A 17818-nucleotide genomic window follows, 5' to 3' on the forward strand; every position below is an offset into this window, starting at 1 on the left:
GCAGAAGGGGCAGTGGATGGGAGGCTGACAGTGTCAGAACCAAACCCACAGCTTTGGGGGAGGCACTGGGAGGTGAGAAGTGAAGACACAGACCTCAAGAAGGGCCCACAGCACCACCAAAGCAGAAAGAGAGGTCGTCTTTTGTGTCTATGGGGACTGAGCTGGACTTCGAAGGCAGAGGGTATAGCAGGCATGGTCAGGTTGTCAGCTGTAGTTGCTTAGACATGAGCCAAAAAGATGAAGAACCTTTAGAGCTGTTTGCCTGTTAAGGTGCCTCAGCACACCCACTGCTGGCCTCTCCACCTCACCTGCCTTCTCTTGCACACTGCATAACTCTACTGTGACGTGGGTGGAAATGGTGTTTGCTCTTACAGACCATGGAAGTGATGGCCCTTCACAAATGAAAAGAGCTGTAATGAAAAGAGCCTTGTGTCTCTGTTTTTCAGGGTCCACAAGGACCACAGGGACCACCTGGGCCTTTGGGAGAAATTGGGCATAAGGTAGGTCTGATCTTTGCTCCTATTTGTTTTCCCCTTGCATCACCAGTGGCAGGACTGAGGGAGGAGGAGAGGTGCAGAGGCACATCCTTCCACACGTGGGGACACGAGCACAAAGCGTTCCCCTCAAGTAGGAAACTAACTTCCAAAGAAAACAGTGAAAGTCAGAAATCTGAGCACCATTTCCATCACAGGCCATAGACACCCAGCTGGTAGCTGTGCAGACACATCTTCACAACAGGAGAAACCTCTCAAAGCTGATCACACTGACAAGCATATCCCAGGCATGGCTCTATGACCACAGCAGGGACACCTTTCTGCACCAGGCTGTAGAGAAACAGACCAAAAACCAATTCAGACTGAGAACTGGTCCCTCCCACTCCCTGGTGCCATTGCTGATGAGACACTCTTATGTCAGTCCTCCTGGACTGCTAGGACAGTCCCATCAGAAGCCACTCCAGTGGAGTGGAGCCAGTGGAGAAAGCTCAGAGAAGCACCTTTGCTGCTGGCTGTGCTTTTGGGCTGCTGTTGCCATGAAGCAGTGGCACAAACACACCACAACCAAAGGAGCAGCAACTGCCAAACACTGCCTTGATGGAGTGCAGGAGATGCCTCCGTGGTTTCCTCCTGACTCATCTGCAGCCTTGGCTTGATTTCCTTCCCCTTGAAGCGTTATAGCTTTGGCTGTTTATCCCAGGTGTGCCAGTTCCCCTTGGGTAGCTTCTTTCCATTGGTCCTGAGCTGTAATGTGGATGTGATGTTACACTGGGTTGTGAAAGCAGCAGTGAAGGTGGCTTTGAATGCAGCCTTCTGCAAAGGGTGTGAGTCAGGAAAGTTTCCATTCTCATGGCTGCTGGATGGAATGGAACGAGCTCTCAGCATGGTAAACCACACTGGGGAGCTGGAAAAGTGCTACCAAGCCACTCTGCATGTTGCCAACCAAGAAAGTACAGAGCTTTATTCAACTCTGTGACTCTTCCAGGAGCTTTTCTCTGTGTTGGCACCTCTGGAGAAACCAAAGTAGGATTTTTGCTTTCATTGGAGCTTCCATTTTCTCATTGCGTGGTTTGACCATTTGTTCATAAACCCAATGCACCCCCTCCTCCCCCTCCTCTCCCTGAATCCATTTCAGCAAGCCAGGAGCTGGCTTTATTCCCTGGGCAGCAGAGTGCTCCCTTGACTATGTGCTCTATTTTTCCCTTTATTCCCAACTGTAAAGAGAAGGGAGATTGTTGTCCGGAAAGCAAATACCATGAGTAAATAAACCACTCAAATCCTTTAAGGACAAGTTTTGCTGTCCCATCTTTGGCCTTGTTGTACAAATTCTCATTCCTTATGCAGAGGTAGCAGAAAATGTACACAGATTAAAGCTCCCAACTGATCTTGGTACTAAAGATAGCAAATGAACCTGACCCCTCTAGCTCAAGGCTGCATATGGCAGCTGGACACTGAGTGAGAACAGTTTGCAAGGTCATTCTCTCATCTCCTGTCTTTTTATCTTACTTCCCATACTTTTCCAGCTCAGTTTTCACTCTTTGAGAGTTGCCAAACCCCTCCACCAGGGTCTGTGCTCAGACAGATAAGCCACATCATCTCATCTGCCAGACATGGGTTTTTCACCCTGGTGACAGCCCTGTGATGTGCATTTTTGGCCCAAGCCCAGCTGCTGGCATTAAGATGTTTGTTGGCCCATTACAGCCAGAGAAAGTGAGTGATGGATGGCAAGGTTAATGCAGCCATAGTTTGTGCTGGGGTCTTTGGTGTAACCTTGTTGTTCTCTTGGCTCCTTTCAGCTGTCCTGGACAGCTGAAGACAGCACTATTGTGCCACTCACTTGCTGGAAGCATGGGGCCAGTAGCTCAGCTCCAAGCTGGGTCATCTGCTTCTGCAAAGGCAGGACAGCTCAATGTGCCTGCAGACCCTGGGGCTGTGTAATGCTTTACCACAACCTAAATTAGACCAGTAGCATGGGCAATGTTCCCACACCGGTAGTAATAGTCATGGGGAGCAGGGAGCATGAGCACAGCTGAGAATTTTTGTTATCCACTGTGCCAGCCAACCTGCTGGAGCCTTTCAAGCCTAGTTCTGGACCTTCTCCCTTCTGCCCCAACTAGTCCCAGTGCTGCTCCTTGGCATGGTCACTAATCTTAGAGAGCAGAGGGGTTGGAAGGAGTTGGAGCAAGGTGCTTGGCAGAGGAGGCTGGGGGGCTGCTGGGAGGCTGGGAAGAGGGGAGGTGTGAGAGACGAGTGGAGTCCTCCCAGAAACCAGGCACAACTGGGCCTCTTTGATGCTGTGTAGCCTGAGCTAGCTCCAGGGAGGTAATTACATTGCAACCAGGGCTCTGCTGTCCCAGGAGAGCTCTGCTAAAGGAATTATGTCTTTGATCTTGCTTTCTACTTGGTTACAATGGGCTTTTTCATTATCCTGCTTTTTTCCTTTCCAGGGACCGCCTGGCTCAATAGGACAACCTGGCCTTGCAGGTGAACCTGGCATGAAGGTAAGAGAAACCCTTAGTGCAGTTTCTCAGTCAGACCAGGGAGATAAGAGCAACTTCTATTCCTGCAGGACCGGGTAACGTTGCAGGTTCACCCTCCAGCAGCAGCAGCAGAAAGCACATTCCACAAAAGATAAAGTCTGAGAAACAAAATCAGGTTAACTTCAAGCCCTTGGTTACAAATTCCTGAGCCCCATCTCGAGGGGGAGGCTGTCAGTGCTGGGGAGAAGCATTGTCCCAGGGATCTTGTGCCTCAAGAGCTGTGAAGGACCTTGGGAACGAAGCTCTACTCCTTTGCAGATGCAAAATCTGAGTGGAGAGTTCTCAAGACCCAGAGATCCAGGCAGCTTCTCATTTGAAACAAGAGTCTTAGGAAGGTCCCAAGCTTAAAAATACCCTCAGACAAGGTCCCACCACAGTTTCCAAGCCTTAGCTCTGAGGGACTGAACTCCTCTCATGGTTATGGGGGAAGGATGCCCTGCTCCAGAGCCATGAATGCACCTTCTTGTCCACATGGAAAGGCCTATAAAAACCATCTCTTTGTTTGAATAAGATGCCTGTGCTGAGCAGTTCAGAGGGGGGGTTATTTTATCCTAACCCCCTTTCCACTTGGTTTGAAGGTTTGCTTCTGTGTGCAGAGCTTTTGAACAGACTCGGTGTGGGAATTAAATGCAATTTCCTCTTTGGTGTCCTGCACTCCCCACCCCCAGCCCCATCCTTTGCCATGTTTTCCTTGGCAAATCTTCTGAAGCTTCACTGGAGCTACCGTGTCTCTGGCACCCTGATACTGCACGAGTGTTTCAGCTCCTCTGCTCCTGGCTGCCCTCCTCAGCCACAGGATTCAGTGGCTTGCACAAACACCCCTTTACCAGCTGCCAGTGGCACACATCCTTGCTGAGGAGTCACGGAGCAAGTCTCCCAAGCTGCTCCTTCTCCTGAGCTGGGAGGTGCTGGGACAGGCTGGAGTTGCTCTGGACAGCCATTGCTTGCAGACCAGTTGGCTGCAGGATGAGATGTATGGATGGGTCAAAGCTTTTTCCCTTATGTCTCTGCATTTTGTGAGCTCTCCTCCTTGCAAAGGTGTTGGCTTGGATGGGGACCTGTGGGAGGTAGTTGTCCTGTGACCATTGTATTCTCCATGCTGAATTGCAAACTCCTAGCCTGTCACCAAGGTCCCTTTGTTTGCCAGCTCCAGCACCTTCTGTTCACTCTCATTTTGGTGCCATCAAAGGCTCAGGTTCTTCTCCACCCTGATCAGTCATGCTGAGGCTCAAAGAACTAACTGCTGGCTCTGGTTGTGCCTGATGCAACACTGCATTGCACCCAGTATTGCTACTCTTCTGCTGAAGGGCCAGGCCAAGGCAATATCTTCTGGCTCTGCAGCTGCAGACAGGACAAACCTCTCCTCCACCTCTATCCTTTGTCAAGTATCATTTAAATAGTGCTCCAGTATTTAAAGGGTGGCTACAAAGAAGATGGAGATTCCCTTTCTACAAGGAGTTATATGGAAAAGACAAAGGTTAATGGGTGCAAGTTACTCCTGGGGAATTTCCAGTTAGGCTCAGGAAAAAAAAATGCACAGGGACAATCAGCCATTGGAATAATCTCCCCAGGGAAGTGATGGAGTAGTCAGCATTGAACACTTCCAAGATTCAGCTGGACAGGGTTCTGGGCCACCTTAACTAGACCACACTTTTGCCAAGAAGAGTTGAACCAAATGATCCTTCAGGTCCCTTTCAACGTGGTTGATCATTGCAACAGAGCCTGTAAGGTGTGTGATGACTCTGTGTGAGCAGAAGCATTGGTGATGCCAGCCTGTACTGTGAGACCCCCTTGCAAGTGAAGTGAAGGTGTTTGTGTGGGAGAAGAAAAGAAAGAGTCAACATTCTGGGTGCAGTGGGAAGTGTTCCATGCTTGCTTGCTGTTCATAAACAGCTCATCTCCATGTCTGGTTCCTTCTTTTTAGGGTGACCCTGGCCAGTTGGGAGTCCCTGGAGAGCAAGGCCTCACTGGCCAAAGAGTAAGTACAATCATCTGGTAGATGATCTGTGCCTTATCAGTTCCCCAAAGGCTCTGTTCCCTGGCAGACCCTGACCTGGGCATGCTGTAACCCATATGTCCTTTGCTGCTTCTGAGTGGTGGAAAGACCTTCCTGGCAGAGTCTGTCTTGTGGAGCTCACCAGCCTGCATGAGCCTCTCCAAAGCTACAGAGCTGCTGTGACAACCTCCTGTATGAGATGGGGAGTGAGGGAACAGACTGGTCCTGTTCACCAGGAGGTTACAGCCTGCTCAGCATTAAGCAGGGAAACACTGGTAGCACTGTGCACCCATGGGAGGCAGCCAGGGACAGGATGAATGCAGGGATTGATGCTGGCTGTGCCTCTTGTCCCTTCTTGGGACTAAGGTCAGTTGTTGGAGCAGGATGGGAAGTCCCAGGTTAAGTGAATACAGACTGAGCTCCCTTTTCAACACGGGGAAGGAGACCTTCTTGCCAGCTAGCAGCAGGATCCATGGAGGAGAAACCACGGCTCAGAATAAAGCAAGAGGCTGAATTCCCACTCCTGCTCCAGGAAAAGCTTGTTCAGCATTAGGATATGAGATAGGACATGTGTCAAAGTGCAGTGTGGGGCTCCTGTCCCTGCAGCCACAACTTGCTGTCCTTGACAGGACAAGAGGAAACAACCTCAAGTTGCTCCAGGGGAGGTTTAGGTTGGACATGAGGAAAAATTTCTTCACCCAAAGAGTTGACCAGCCCTGGAGCAGGCTGCCCAGAGAAGTGGTGGAATCCCCATCCCTGGAGGGAATTAAAAGCCTTGTAGAAGTGGTGCTGAGGGACATGGTTTAGTGGTGACCTGGCAGTGCTGGGTTAACTGTTTGCCTTGACGATCTGAAAGATCTCTTCCAGTCTACAATTCTCATTCATCTGCAGAGAGCTGAGAATGAGAATAGAGCAGGTTTAGGCACAGCCTTATGCTGCTTGTTTCTGTCTTGCAGGGAGAATCAGGGCTGGAAGGGGACAATGGACCACCTGGGCCAGACGGTGTCAAGGTAAACCTCACTCATTTCAGCTCTCATGCACATCCTCATGCACTCAGGCCCCCATGGTTCCCAGGGCAAGGTTGAAGCCAAGGGGTTTGTTGAGTCCCCTGTGCAATAAGCCTCTGCACTGCTCCCTCTAAGGAATTTTTTTTTCTGCAAGCACACATAACGGACTCCTCCTGTTTTGCTCCTTACCCACATTTTTGGCATCCAATCAGATCTCCAAAAAGGTCAAGTTCTTCAAAATCCAACAACTTTTCTGTTTTATTTGAGTCTTTACAGATTAAATTTCCAGCTAATCAGGAATTCCTGGGCCCTGGCAGGGGGAATCAGGAACTGTCCATCACTCTGCATGGGGCTGACCAGAACGCGATTAGCAAGTGAAGAAATCAGATTCCCTTCTTCTTGGCAAAGCCCCAGGTGCTCACCCAGGGCTTGCACTGTGCTGTGTATCTCACTGCTGTGACTTTGCTACCTTGCCTTTGGCTCAGGACTCTAATTTCTGTCCCTGCACAGCCAGCCTTTCCAAAGAGGCCAACAGTTTTGTTCCATGGAAAGGAAAGGCAGCCAGTCCCACAACAATGCACTTTATTGCTTCGTTCTAGTTAAACTATTTGCCATGTGTCTCTGCTCCTGCTTATCTCTGAATTCTGGGCCAAAAGACTCTTCCTTAAAGACTTCTGTATTTTCTTGCCACCACTAACTGTGCCTAAGAGCTCTTGAACCAGACCAGATCTTCTCAACCTTGACTGTGTTTGTGGACAGTAGAAGAGCAGCTGCTTGCTGTGGGAGCATTTCTATAACCAGATCAGATGGTGCTGTGCTCTCCCTAATGCAGATGCTAGTGGAAAAATGACTCTGTCAAGGCTGGTTGGGTGCACAAGTTTGCTGTCAGTACAGAATTGGCCTTCTTGATTGTCTCCAGAAGATTTTGTGCCATCAGTTATAAGAAGAGTGATTTGATATGATGCCTAGTGCCTGGACTACAAATCCTTCACAGGGGCAAGAGGAGATGTTTCACAGAGGGTTTATTCAAGTCCTGGGCTGATGCCCATTTGGCAGCAAGAGCCATGCAGCCACTCCAGACAAACCCATCCTATTAAAAACCTTTCAGCATCCCATGCTCAGGGCTTCTGGGTGACTTTAAGATCTTGTCAGCCTGTCTCATTCATTTGGGAGGTTCAGGCCTTATTGCAGGAGAAGCAAAGGGGTTCACATGACCCTGGGTGATGGGGGAGATCCTTCTACTCCAGCCAAAAGGTTCACTTTTTGCTCACTTTGTTAAATGTCAAGTGTGTTATGACTCAACCTCATTCATCCTCTTGCTTGCAGGCTGCCCTCCTCCCAGCCTCCTGAAATATTAATTATGTGGTGGGTTTTTATCTTGCAAGGGCCAGGTATGGTTGTGTGGGTATGAAAAGCTCCTAACCTCCTCTCTTCCACAGGGAGACAAAGGAGACCAGGGCCTGGAAGGAGAGAAAGGAGAAAAAGGCAATGAAGGACTGAAGGGAAAAGAAGGGCCCCCAGGATATCCTGGCATCACAGGTGTCCGAGTGAGTCTGCAAACCCAGCCTGCTCACCCCCATAGCTGCTCTGTGGGGGTCCCAAGGGAATTAGTGCTCCTCTCCCAGGCTGCCCAGGTAGTGGTGTGTGCATCTCAGATCACCATTTGCCAGCACAGCTCCTCCACAGGGCCATCTGCACTTTGGTTTCCAAACCAGCAGCCACATCTAGCCCCAAAAGGATCAGCAGACTGCTACCTGCTGTTGTGCAGCTCCCTGGGTTCAGGATGACTGGAACCTTCCCAAGGGCTGCAGCACAGGCCTGCAGGTGCAGTCCCTGCTCCCCAGCTCTGGCACAGGGCACAGAGGGCATGCACTGAGCTCTGGCTGCAGGAGGCAAACCAGCTCCTCTGGAGAGGGGATCCTTCTGCAACAAGAGGGCAAAAGAAAGTTTACAGTCTTGTGTCTGGGACCCTGGACTGTGTTTAACCCTGGTAAGAAATAAATAGGCTCTTTTTCTAATTTTCTCCTTTTTCTTTTTATCTTTTTTTTTGTTTTTGGTTGGTGTTGTTTGGTTGGGGTTTTTATGTTTACTTGTTTCCTCTTTTTTTTTATTTTTTCCTGGGTTTTTTTCCCCTTTTTTTGCCCTTTTTTTTTTCTTTTGACAAAGGTAGCAATTACTGCAGACATTAACTTTATTGTAACAGGGCATGGCATGTTGCAGCAAAGCACCTGTGGGCAGACTAAAAGGCAGATGGCAGGCAGTGAACCATGATGGTGGTTAGGGCAGGAAGACATCTGAGATGTGACTCCTGTGAATGTCATCATGAAGAGTGTTATTTTTTGTGAAAAACTACAACCAGGAGAGGGTTTACTCTCTTCATCAGGATAAACACTTGAGATGTGGATCTCTTCTCTGGTCTGCCATAGGCTTTGGGGCACTGTGCCTCTTTATACTGCATCTGTAGAGTAGGCCACCTTGCAGGGTCTGAGAGAAGGATGGACAGAGAAGCAGAGTTTCCCCTGCCACAGTTTGGAAATGGCCAGATTTTACTTTCTGCTGGTTGATGATTACTTGCTCACTTCTGTTTTCCCCTTCTAAAGTTTTCTCCTTAGACACAGAAAACAAATAGAAGAAATTAGCAGAAAATTGTTCCTGAATATTCAGTGATTATCATAGGCATGTCTGGTTCACTTAGAAGTTTTGAGCTTAGTGCCACAGAAAAAATATGATTCTGACTCTGAGGTGAGAGCTGTGGGGCCAGAGGAGTTGGGCAAGGTCTCTTTTGTGGTGCCAGATGGAGGTTAGCTCTGCCCAGTACCCCAGTGGGCTGCTCTTCTGCTTGAAATGTGGTTTGTCAGCTTGATGACATGATTTGTCCTTGAGATAGGATAACAGGAAACAGCCTTAAGTTCACCAGTGAGGGTTTAGATTGGACACGAGGAAAAATTTCTTCCCCAAAAAGAGTTGTCAAGCTCTGGAACAGGCTGTCCAAAGAAGTGGTGGAGTTCCCATCCCTGGAGGGATTAAAAAGCCATCAAGATGTGGTGCTGAGGAACATGGCTTAGTGGCAACTTAGCCGTGCTGGGTTAACAGTTGGACTTGGTGAGCTTAAAGAACTCTTCCAACCAAAACAGTTGTGTTGTAATTGTTGTTGTGGATCAAAGTTATAGAAAGTATGGACTTGTAGGGCTCTCTCTGTGAAGCCATAGCCACTGTCTGGCCAGAGTGGCCATGCACCTGTACCATGAGCCTTGCTGCTGGCTTCCACACCACACCTCTCCAGGTGGCATGTGAGCAGCCCCAGCACATCAGAAGGAATGAGTAGCCCAAGTCTCACCAAGTTTGATGGCAGCTCTGAAATCTCTGCTTGGGATAGGTAGGAGGCAGCAGGGCAAGCAGGTACCTCTGAGAGCTGTGTGGATGCTCTTTGCTGAAGAGTTTTGTTTTTCCATTTGGTGATGTTATGGCTGGCTAAAAAGAGGGCAGAGAGAAGGGTGTGAGGGGTTGGAACTAGCAAAGGGGATGGATTTATGTTATTTTTGGGCTGAGGTTGGGATTTGAGTGCTGACTTGACTAGAAAGTGGAAACATTGGCTTAATACTGTGGTGCAGCTCCATCAGTGTGCAGAATAGGGCTGTAGACCTGCCCCGGATAAGGCCATCTTCAACCACAGGCCCTTGTACCCTTGAGAAGCTCTTTGCAGGACTAGGACTGTACCACAGGCAAGGGATGGTCCCCAGTATCCCAGTTCCCTCCCAGCTGCAGGCTGGCACAGCTGGACAGCTGCCCTTGGAGCCCAGCCCTCCCTGGGCTGTGCTTCTGGCAGGTTCCTGTGTTTACACTGTGTGTGTTTAAAGAACCAATAAAAATACTAAAGTCAAGCAAAAGCCATATTAAGTTCTAGCATATGAAATATAGATTCTCTCAGAATCTGCCCCTGCTATTTGCCAGCATGTCCCTGGGAATGTGATGCCATTTTCTGTTTTATTAAAAAAAAAGAGTCAACAGAGCCAAGATTCCTGCCCATAATCACTCCTTTTTAGTTTTTTGGGTTTTACTGCCTAGTGCTGTACTTCCATCTACTATTTTAATGTGCTGCTTTGTATATCCTTATGTCCAAACTCAAGCAGACTCAGGGACCATGCAGGTTCCAGCTAGCTTTGCCTCCCCTGCCAAAAACCCAGCCCTTACCTAATCAGCTGCTGTTCCTGTACTCACTGAGGTAATTCAAGGATGGAAGTCCTCTGGCAGAGGGCAAATCATTTTTTCTCTTCCCATTTTTTCCCTTTGAGACTTTTATCCTACCTTCCCATGGAGAAAATGCACAAATATTGGTGGCTTCTTCCTTAGATTTCTGTCAAGATAAAGTTTACAGCTCAGGGATTGAAACCATCAGAGATAACTGCAGCCCTCTTCAGCTGAGGATTGGAAGCTGGAACATGAAACCAACATGCCACAAAAGCCACCTCAGGCACAGGCCCACCACAAACATATAGGATGGACAGTGAGGCTTTAATGCTGCTTGACAAAGATAACCAAAATTCCAGAGGTATTCACCCAAAACAAATGCCAAGGCTGCATGGTGATGAACTCCTGCCCAGGCTTTGTAGGGTGGCACTGGAACTGCCTGGAGAAGGTGTGGAGGCACTTGCATCGGTGGGAAGAGGCATGCTGGCTGTGGAGATGCACATTCCACCATGCATGTGGTTTTAGTGCATCTGATGTGAGGGTGTTGTGCTGTCCAGTACTCAGTTTAGATGTTTTTAATGAGAATTTCATCTTTAGCTTTGCATCTTCGTTTTTTCTCTGCTGGCGTGACACTCAGAAGTCCTTACATCCATGCTTCACTGCATTCCTGCCTGGATCCACTGATTTCCTAGAGATGTTTGCTTCTGCTCAAACACATTCAGATATCCTGCTCATCTACAAAGGAACAGGGGAGGTGGTGATGCTTCTGTGCTGTCAGTGGGAGAGACACACACAACAAACCTGGCAAGCTGCCTGTGCCAACAAACTGACCTCTGGGAGTGTAGCTCAACTTCTGCTTCTGGAACAGATTCCTGTTAGCTCAGGGAAGCTGATGCCCTTCTGCAGTCGTGGACATAGAGACAAACTTCTCCTATGCTTTGGCCTGGCCTTGTGTTGCCCTCTGCCTTGGCTCTAGAGGGGCCCCACAGGAACAGGTCCTCCACAAACAGCAAAGATCTCTGGAAAGTGCTTTTCATCACAAGTCCCTGCAGCTACACCACTTCTTGAAGATTTTTTTCCTTAACACCAAGGATATGTTTAGTCTTAATCTTTATTTTGCTTATGTCTAAGGGAACATGACACTTCACTATCAAGTGTCCTCTTGACACATACAGGAAATGAGGTGTCTGATTGCCCTGAAATTATCTGCTTTTACTACATTTTCAGCCCAGTTTGCACATACTGGCCTGGGGCAGAGGCCTGGTGCTGGCAGTGTCCCATGTAGCTGCAGAGCAGGTAGAAGCTGGGGAACTTGGCAGGGCATGCACAAGCTTGCACACCACATGGGAATGGACCAGCACAAGGGATGGAAAGAGATGAACAGTTGTTCAGTCTGTGCAGCCACAGAGCTCTCTGCATGATGGCAGTCAGCAGGAACATCTTCAACTAGATCAGGTTGCTCCAGAGCCTTGTCCAACCTGATCTTGAGTGTTTCCAGGGATGGGTTTTCTATCACCTCTCTGAGCAGCCTGTTCAACCTGACAGGATGTACTGGAGCACCTTCACAGGTGCTAAAGCTGGAGGAAGCACAAAGGGTCTGTGCTGCCCTTCAGGGTCATGCAGAAGAGAGGCATTCATCCAGCAATCAAGCCCTAGAGCAGGGACATGTCTGACTTTATGGAGCAAGGTTATGATACAACATCACCAGCTGAGCACAACCAAACTTCTCTTGGTGCTCAAAGAATATTTTTCAAAGAGCTTTAGCTTGGCTCAGCCATCTCCAGTATTAACATATCTGAAAACTGGTTTTCACTGTGGTTTTAAATCTCAAACCCAAGCAGCAAGGAGGCCCCAGCCAAGTCTCAAGGGGTAGTTTGTACATATTTCAACCCCAGTGGATTTCACCAAATGAACCTGGCAACTGAGATGGTCCATGAGTCTCACAGCTGTGGCTGGAAGGACTCAAGGCAGCTGGAGCTGAGATACACAAGTATCCTCTATCTTTTGGTCACTTTGTCCAAGTTCACACTGCTCTCTGTTCAATTCCAGTTCCTGTTTAGCAAAGGGATGGGCCAGTTGTCCCTCTGGTCATAAAACAAGAACCCAAAGCTCCTGAAACACTGATTCAGAGCTGAGTGCAAGATGCACTTGAGATTTCAAAATTCACATCAGAGATGTGCATCTTTCTTGAGATGAGCTCTGTCTGACGTATCTCCTCTCAGTGGTTTCCATCTTCTAATACAAACTTGTTGCCTTCACTTGATCTTGGCTATCTTCTGGACTTGGCCATTTGACCTGTGGTTGGCTTGTCTGAGCAGCAAAGAGCTGAAGATCTCTTGTCCTTGCAGAGCACAAAGGACTTTTTGGACATCTTCACTCAGAGAGATCAGATGGAAATCTTTGTATCAACAGGAGGAGGAGTTAGCCACTTGAGATCCAGACTTCCTGTATGGGCAAAGCAGGATAAGGATCTGTCTCTGGAGTTTGTGAGGAGGCTGGAAGATACAACAGCCTGTTGAACCCTGGCAAGGCATCCATCAGCAGTGCAAGTGTCATGGTGTAGTCTGCCAAAATAAAAAGGTAGTTCATCTGCTGACCTGTATGAGGGAGTAGTGCCACAGGGCTTCCAATACCCAAAGAACATTGTTGGAGAGCAATGTGCATTTGCAGAGGCTCTGGCTGCCAGTCAGTGCTGCTCTTCCCAACAGAGGATGGTATGAGCCAAAGGCTGAAGTCACCAGCATGCAACCAGCAACCTGGACACAGGCAAGTGTCCCTTAGGACAACCCCCACAAAACTGCTCCTCTCTGCTGCTGCTCTGCTCCACCTACAGAAAATACAGCATTGTGGCCCTTCCCTTGGAGGTCAACCAGTCCTGCAGTGGCTGTGCAGAAGGTCCAAGGCAGTTGGCAGGAGGGAGGAGGTGGGTTTCCAGCTGTGCACTGTGGTTTCTGTGATGGTTGTGGCACAGGGCAGACATCTGATAGTGAGGCTTTGACAGTGCCAGGAAAGTAACTGCAGAGCCTGTAGGTAATGAAGTCCAACATGCTCTGAAACAAGAAAATCCCTTCTTGTGTGCAGCAGAACTGGGAGCTGAGTTTTTTGGGTCTTTTTCCTTTTCCACTTCATTTCTAACCTGCCATCCAATCTGCAGTGTCATTCGAGCCACGTCAGGACTTGGACAGCTTTGAGGCAGACAATCCAATGCTACCAATCACCATAAACAATTACATCAGAGAAGGTCTGGCTGCATGTGCCAGCCCTGCTGCGTGATGCAGATGTGCACCAGCAGACCAACAGAGCTCAAAGGGCTGGAGAATCCTTTTGCTCTGATGCAACAAGGTCCAAAGTCCTTTCGTTTGCTCTCCAAGAGGATACATAGATGGAGCTGGACTGGGGTGGAGATATGAGAAAGGTTTTTGAAGGAACTCACAGTGTTGTGAGAAGGATAAAGCCACTATGCAGCCCGGTACAGAGAGCTGGATGAACTCCTGGCTTTTGGCTCCAGCACTGTGGTCTCAGCCACATTGCTCCCCCGAGCAGCAGCAACCCCCTGCGCAGTGTTGGATGGTGCCCTGAGGAGAACATCCTTCCCATCATGTTCTTGTTTCTCCACCATCTACAGCCTACAGTTCTGAAGAGGAAGGGAGGACTTTCTGACCAGGATGGACCTTCTGCTCTCAGCTAGCAGAGCTGCTTCAGGAACAGCATGTGGCAGTGACAGCTGAGATGGGGCTGGTTTCTGGGCGCTGCAGAGCCAGGGGAGAGCAGGAGCTCATTCTCATCCGACACACTGCTCTATTACAAAGTTGTCCAAACACCACTCAGAGCAGAATTTGTCCCAGAGTGGCTTTTTGTTCTTTGTTCTTTTCTGTTTCCTGCCACTGAAAACACGATTCAAAGATTTTCTGCAACAAAGCCTCTCGCTCTGCCGCCGCTGAATCCAGCCATTCAGCCCCTGCACATGAGCTCAGCCACAGCTGGCAATGCCACATCACTGACATGGCATTCAGCTCCCTGAAAACACTGAGCCTGCCCAAGGACAGTCCTGGAGTCACTTCTGGTTTTAATCTCTGCTCTCCATGCAGGAATCTTTGCTTTTTTGATAATGTGCTGAGCTGTTGTTTCCTGGGAAAGCTGCTTCTCATGCCCTGCTCTATGGGCTGTCTGCAGAGTTCTTGCTTGAAAGAAGTTTTGTAAACTCCCTCAACTGGAGGGTGTGGGGTTATCCCCTGACTGAGCTATGGAAGGACTGGAGAGCACTGGGCTCAGTGTGCAGGGGAGGGCTGTGACAGCCCCAGCAGCATGTCAGTGGTAACAATGCGCTCCTCACACCCTTCATCTAGGAAACGAGTCTTGCTAATCCTGATCTTGCCCTTGAATAATGTCTTAGCAGAAGATGCACAAAGCAGAAAAGTGACTTGCTCAGGGTCATGCAGGAGGTTCAGTCAGGGGCAGACGGGGAGCCTTGGACCAGACACATCTCAGTAGGTGTTTCCTGAGGCAGCTGTGCTTGTCTAAAGGCATGGCCTCTGCTGCGGAGGTGAATATCTCCTGGGCTTGTGCAGGATCCACATCCCAAGCCACAGCTACCCCTTCTGTACAATGTGTCACTGTGGAACTACCTTGGAGCAGCATTGCTCATGAGGACCAATATCCAGCAAAGCCATAAGCAGGTAGTTGCCTTGCATCAAAACCCAAAGGCAAATAGGAGTTGCTCAGGAATGTAGCTGAAACACCCTGCTTTGAGTAGGGCAGGAGCAAGAGCCTCTCACAGCTGTACTCCACTGCTCTCTGATTCCCCTTTTAGAAGCATGTTGTCATCCCTGGGCTGCTCTGCCTTTAGATGCAATTAGCTTCTCCTTCTTCTGCTTTCATATTCAGTGCATCACTGATGGCTTCAGGTTCAGCCTCATCTGTGGAAGTGCAAATATCCCATTTTACGGAGAGATACACGCTGGATTTTGTGGCTTGGGATTTCCCTTCCCCCCCCCTCCCCCCTTCTCTGCTATTCTGGTATCTTTGACTCAGCCCACCACATCCATTGAAAACTTTAGAGTGGACTGGGTTTGCCTGTGTGCCCTGGGAATCCTGCTGGGAATCACAGGGCTCTCCCAATCCCCAGGGAACCACTGCTTGCAGTGACCAAGGTTGCTCCCCTTCAGCCGAGGGGCTGTTGGCCCTCACAGTGCATCAGCCAGCTCTGCCTGGTCTCAGGGCTGCTGGGGAAGGCTGATCCCAGCTGGTCTTCGTTTAGAGTTAATAGGAGTCAAAATGAGCCAGAATTTGAAATAAATCCCATTGACTTGGCACGGTTTCTTTCCTGACTCAGACGAAGGAGATGCACTTTTTGAGCAGTTGCTTAAAGATTCCCCCTCCTTATTGCAAGAGAGGATTTCATTCCCCTCCTCTTCCACAACCCCAGGGCATCTGTGTCCTTCAAAATGAAGATATTAACCCTTAGTGTTTGAGAGAGGTTAAAAAGAGAACAAGTAGCACTGAGTGTAAGGGGGAATCACAGTGCCCAAGTGCTCTGTCCATTCCTTTCTTCCCAGTTGTCAGCTTCCAACACTGGCTAATAATTCTTTGGAACATTTTGGTGTCATCATGTGTGAAAGCTTCACAGCTCAGTAGGAATGAGGGCTTGTACTTTGCCTTCACTTCCCACCCACCCACCCTTCAAGCCTTTTGGTGGCACTTTTGTCTCGTGTGCTTCCATAGAGATGCGGAAATAGAGGCAAAGAGGCTGCCATAAACAACAAATGAGTGGCAGTTCAGGGCTATCAAAGCCAACCAGAGCAGCTCAGAGCACACAGCCCTGCTCTGTACATGGTTCTCTTTAGTGCCTTGCACTGTGACTGCTTAGGAAAACCAAGTTAAATAGACCTCCTTATCCACAAACCCAGAACTGGCCCATTTTGGAGCAACATCTGCATGCAGATAATTTTTACTAAAGCAGAGAGTCACACAAGATTTTGGGTTGGAGTCTGCATTTTAAGTTGAGGAACTCAGCTGAAAGGAAAGCCATAGTGACACTAGCTGTAGCCTCTCCAGCCAAGACCTTTTTACAGAATTTCCCCACCTCACATTTTCTTTGCATTCAGCCAGCCAGCCCTACCTGCACTCACCACTCGGGTTTCCACAAGCAGGCCAGGAGCCCATTACTTGCCAGTGATCCCAGTGAAGCCCTCTGAACCCCAGCACAATCAGGTCTTTCTTCTTGAGAACACTTGAGTCTTTCTTTTCCCCATACTCATTCAGGAGCTGCTGCCCTGTCTCCTCCCCTTCCAAACTGCAGCGAGGCAGAGTGATTATGAAATGTGTTTCTTATAAATCTGAAACATTTATGTCTTCAAATGCCCAGCCCAAATAATCCCACTAATTTCCTGAGTGCTTGTGAACTGTCCTGCATGGGGGGAGGCTTTTCTCGATCAAAGCTTATTAAGCAGAAGTTCTCATATGGAGACGTTGCTGAGCAGTAGGAAATGATATGGAGCTTTTTCATTTCCCTTTAAATGAGCTCGTTGGCTAGGCCCTGAACAACATGGCCATGGTCATCCTATGTTTTGTGCTTCCTACCTTTAGTGTGGCTTTAGCTTTTCTGCCCTTTCTACATCCAGTGCCTCAAACTAGCACCTGGGCTTTTCTCCCCATCGCCATCGGCACTTTCTTTTTTCTACACAGTAGCTGAATTCTGATTCTTCTGTTTCTTCATGTCTGTTTTTTGGTAGGGAGGAGTGACCTCAGATCTTCACCCTCTCACACCCAAAACAAACTTGAGAATATAGGTTGGATATTGGAATTGGAAAATGATGTTTCAGTATCTGAAGGAGACCTACAGGAAGGCTGGGGAAGGACTGTTTCAAAGGGCTCAGATAGCACAAGGGACACTGGTCTGAAACTGGAGCTGGGGAGATTTAGGTTGGACATCAGGAGGAATTTCTTCACAATGAGGGTGGTAAAAAACTGAAACAAGTTGCCCAGAGATGTGGTTGAGGCCCTGTCCCTGGAAACATTCAACATCAGACTTGATGTGTCCCTGGGCAGCCTGATCTAGTTGGAGGTGTCCCTGCTGAGTGCAGGAGGATTGGACAAGATGACATCTGAGGGTCTCTTCCAACCCAATGCAATCTCTGAATATGCTCCTGCTCCACAACAGTCCTAAGCAATCCTGAACCTGCTTAAGACAGGCTTGGGGAAGCTCTCTCTCAGTGCTGTGCTCTTAGAGAGCTTCCCTCCCATGCTGTGCAGTCAGTCTGCAAGCAAAGCAGGAACATGTCTGTCCCCTGAAGTGCCAAGAGCCACAGTTGCCCTTGAGTCAAACCAGGACAGTGAGTCATGTCTCACTAACCACTTCCCCAGATCCAGTGCAGAGCATTGCTGGATGTGGGGGAAGTTTGGGTCTGGATTTTAATGCTCTTTGTTGTTTGGCTTCATTTGAGGCATATCTCTCTGCAGTTCATTCAACTTCCTTACTTTGTTTTTCTGGATGTTGTTGCTGTAACATAGATTGCAACTGTTGATGTCTTGAGAATTTAAAGCTGGGCTGCTCATTTATTTGCTCCCAATAAACATTACTGCGAGAGACCTGCC

At 48.8% G+C, this 17818-nt stretch overlaps 1 protein-coding gene across 1 annotated transcript in view; it reads left to right on the top strand.

Moving 5' to 3' along the window:
* Positions 1-17818, top strand: part of COL27A1 (collagen type XXVII alpha 1 chain) — a 159109-nt gene that overhangs the window by 113771 nt on the left and 27520 nt on the right. Inside the window, exons 33-37 of the mRNA XM_054393343.1 lie at positions 447-500; positions 2942-2995; positions 4959-5012; positions 5987-6040; positions 7477-7584. Coding sequence (XP_054249318.1) covers positions 447-500; positions 2942-2995; positions 4959-5012; positions 5987-6040; positions 7477-7584 — 324 coding nt within the window. The remainder of the gene's footprint in view (positions 1-446; positions 501-2941; positions 2996-4958; positions 5013-5986; positions 6041-7476; positions 7585-17818) is intronic.

This window comes from Indicator indicator, chromosome 28 (genome assembly GCF_027791375.1).
Source record: "Indicator indicator isolate 239-I01 chromosome 28, UM_Iind_1.1, whole genome shotgun sequence".
Classification (NCBI taxonomy): domain Eukaryota; kingdom Metazoa; phylum Chordata; class Aves; order Piciformes; family Indicatoridae; genus Indicator; species Indicator indicator.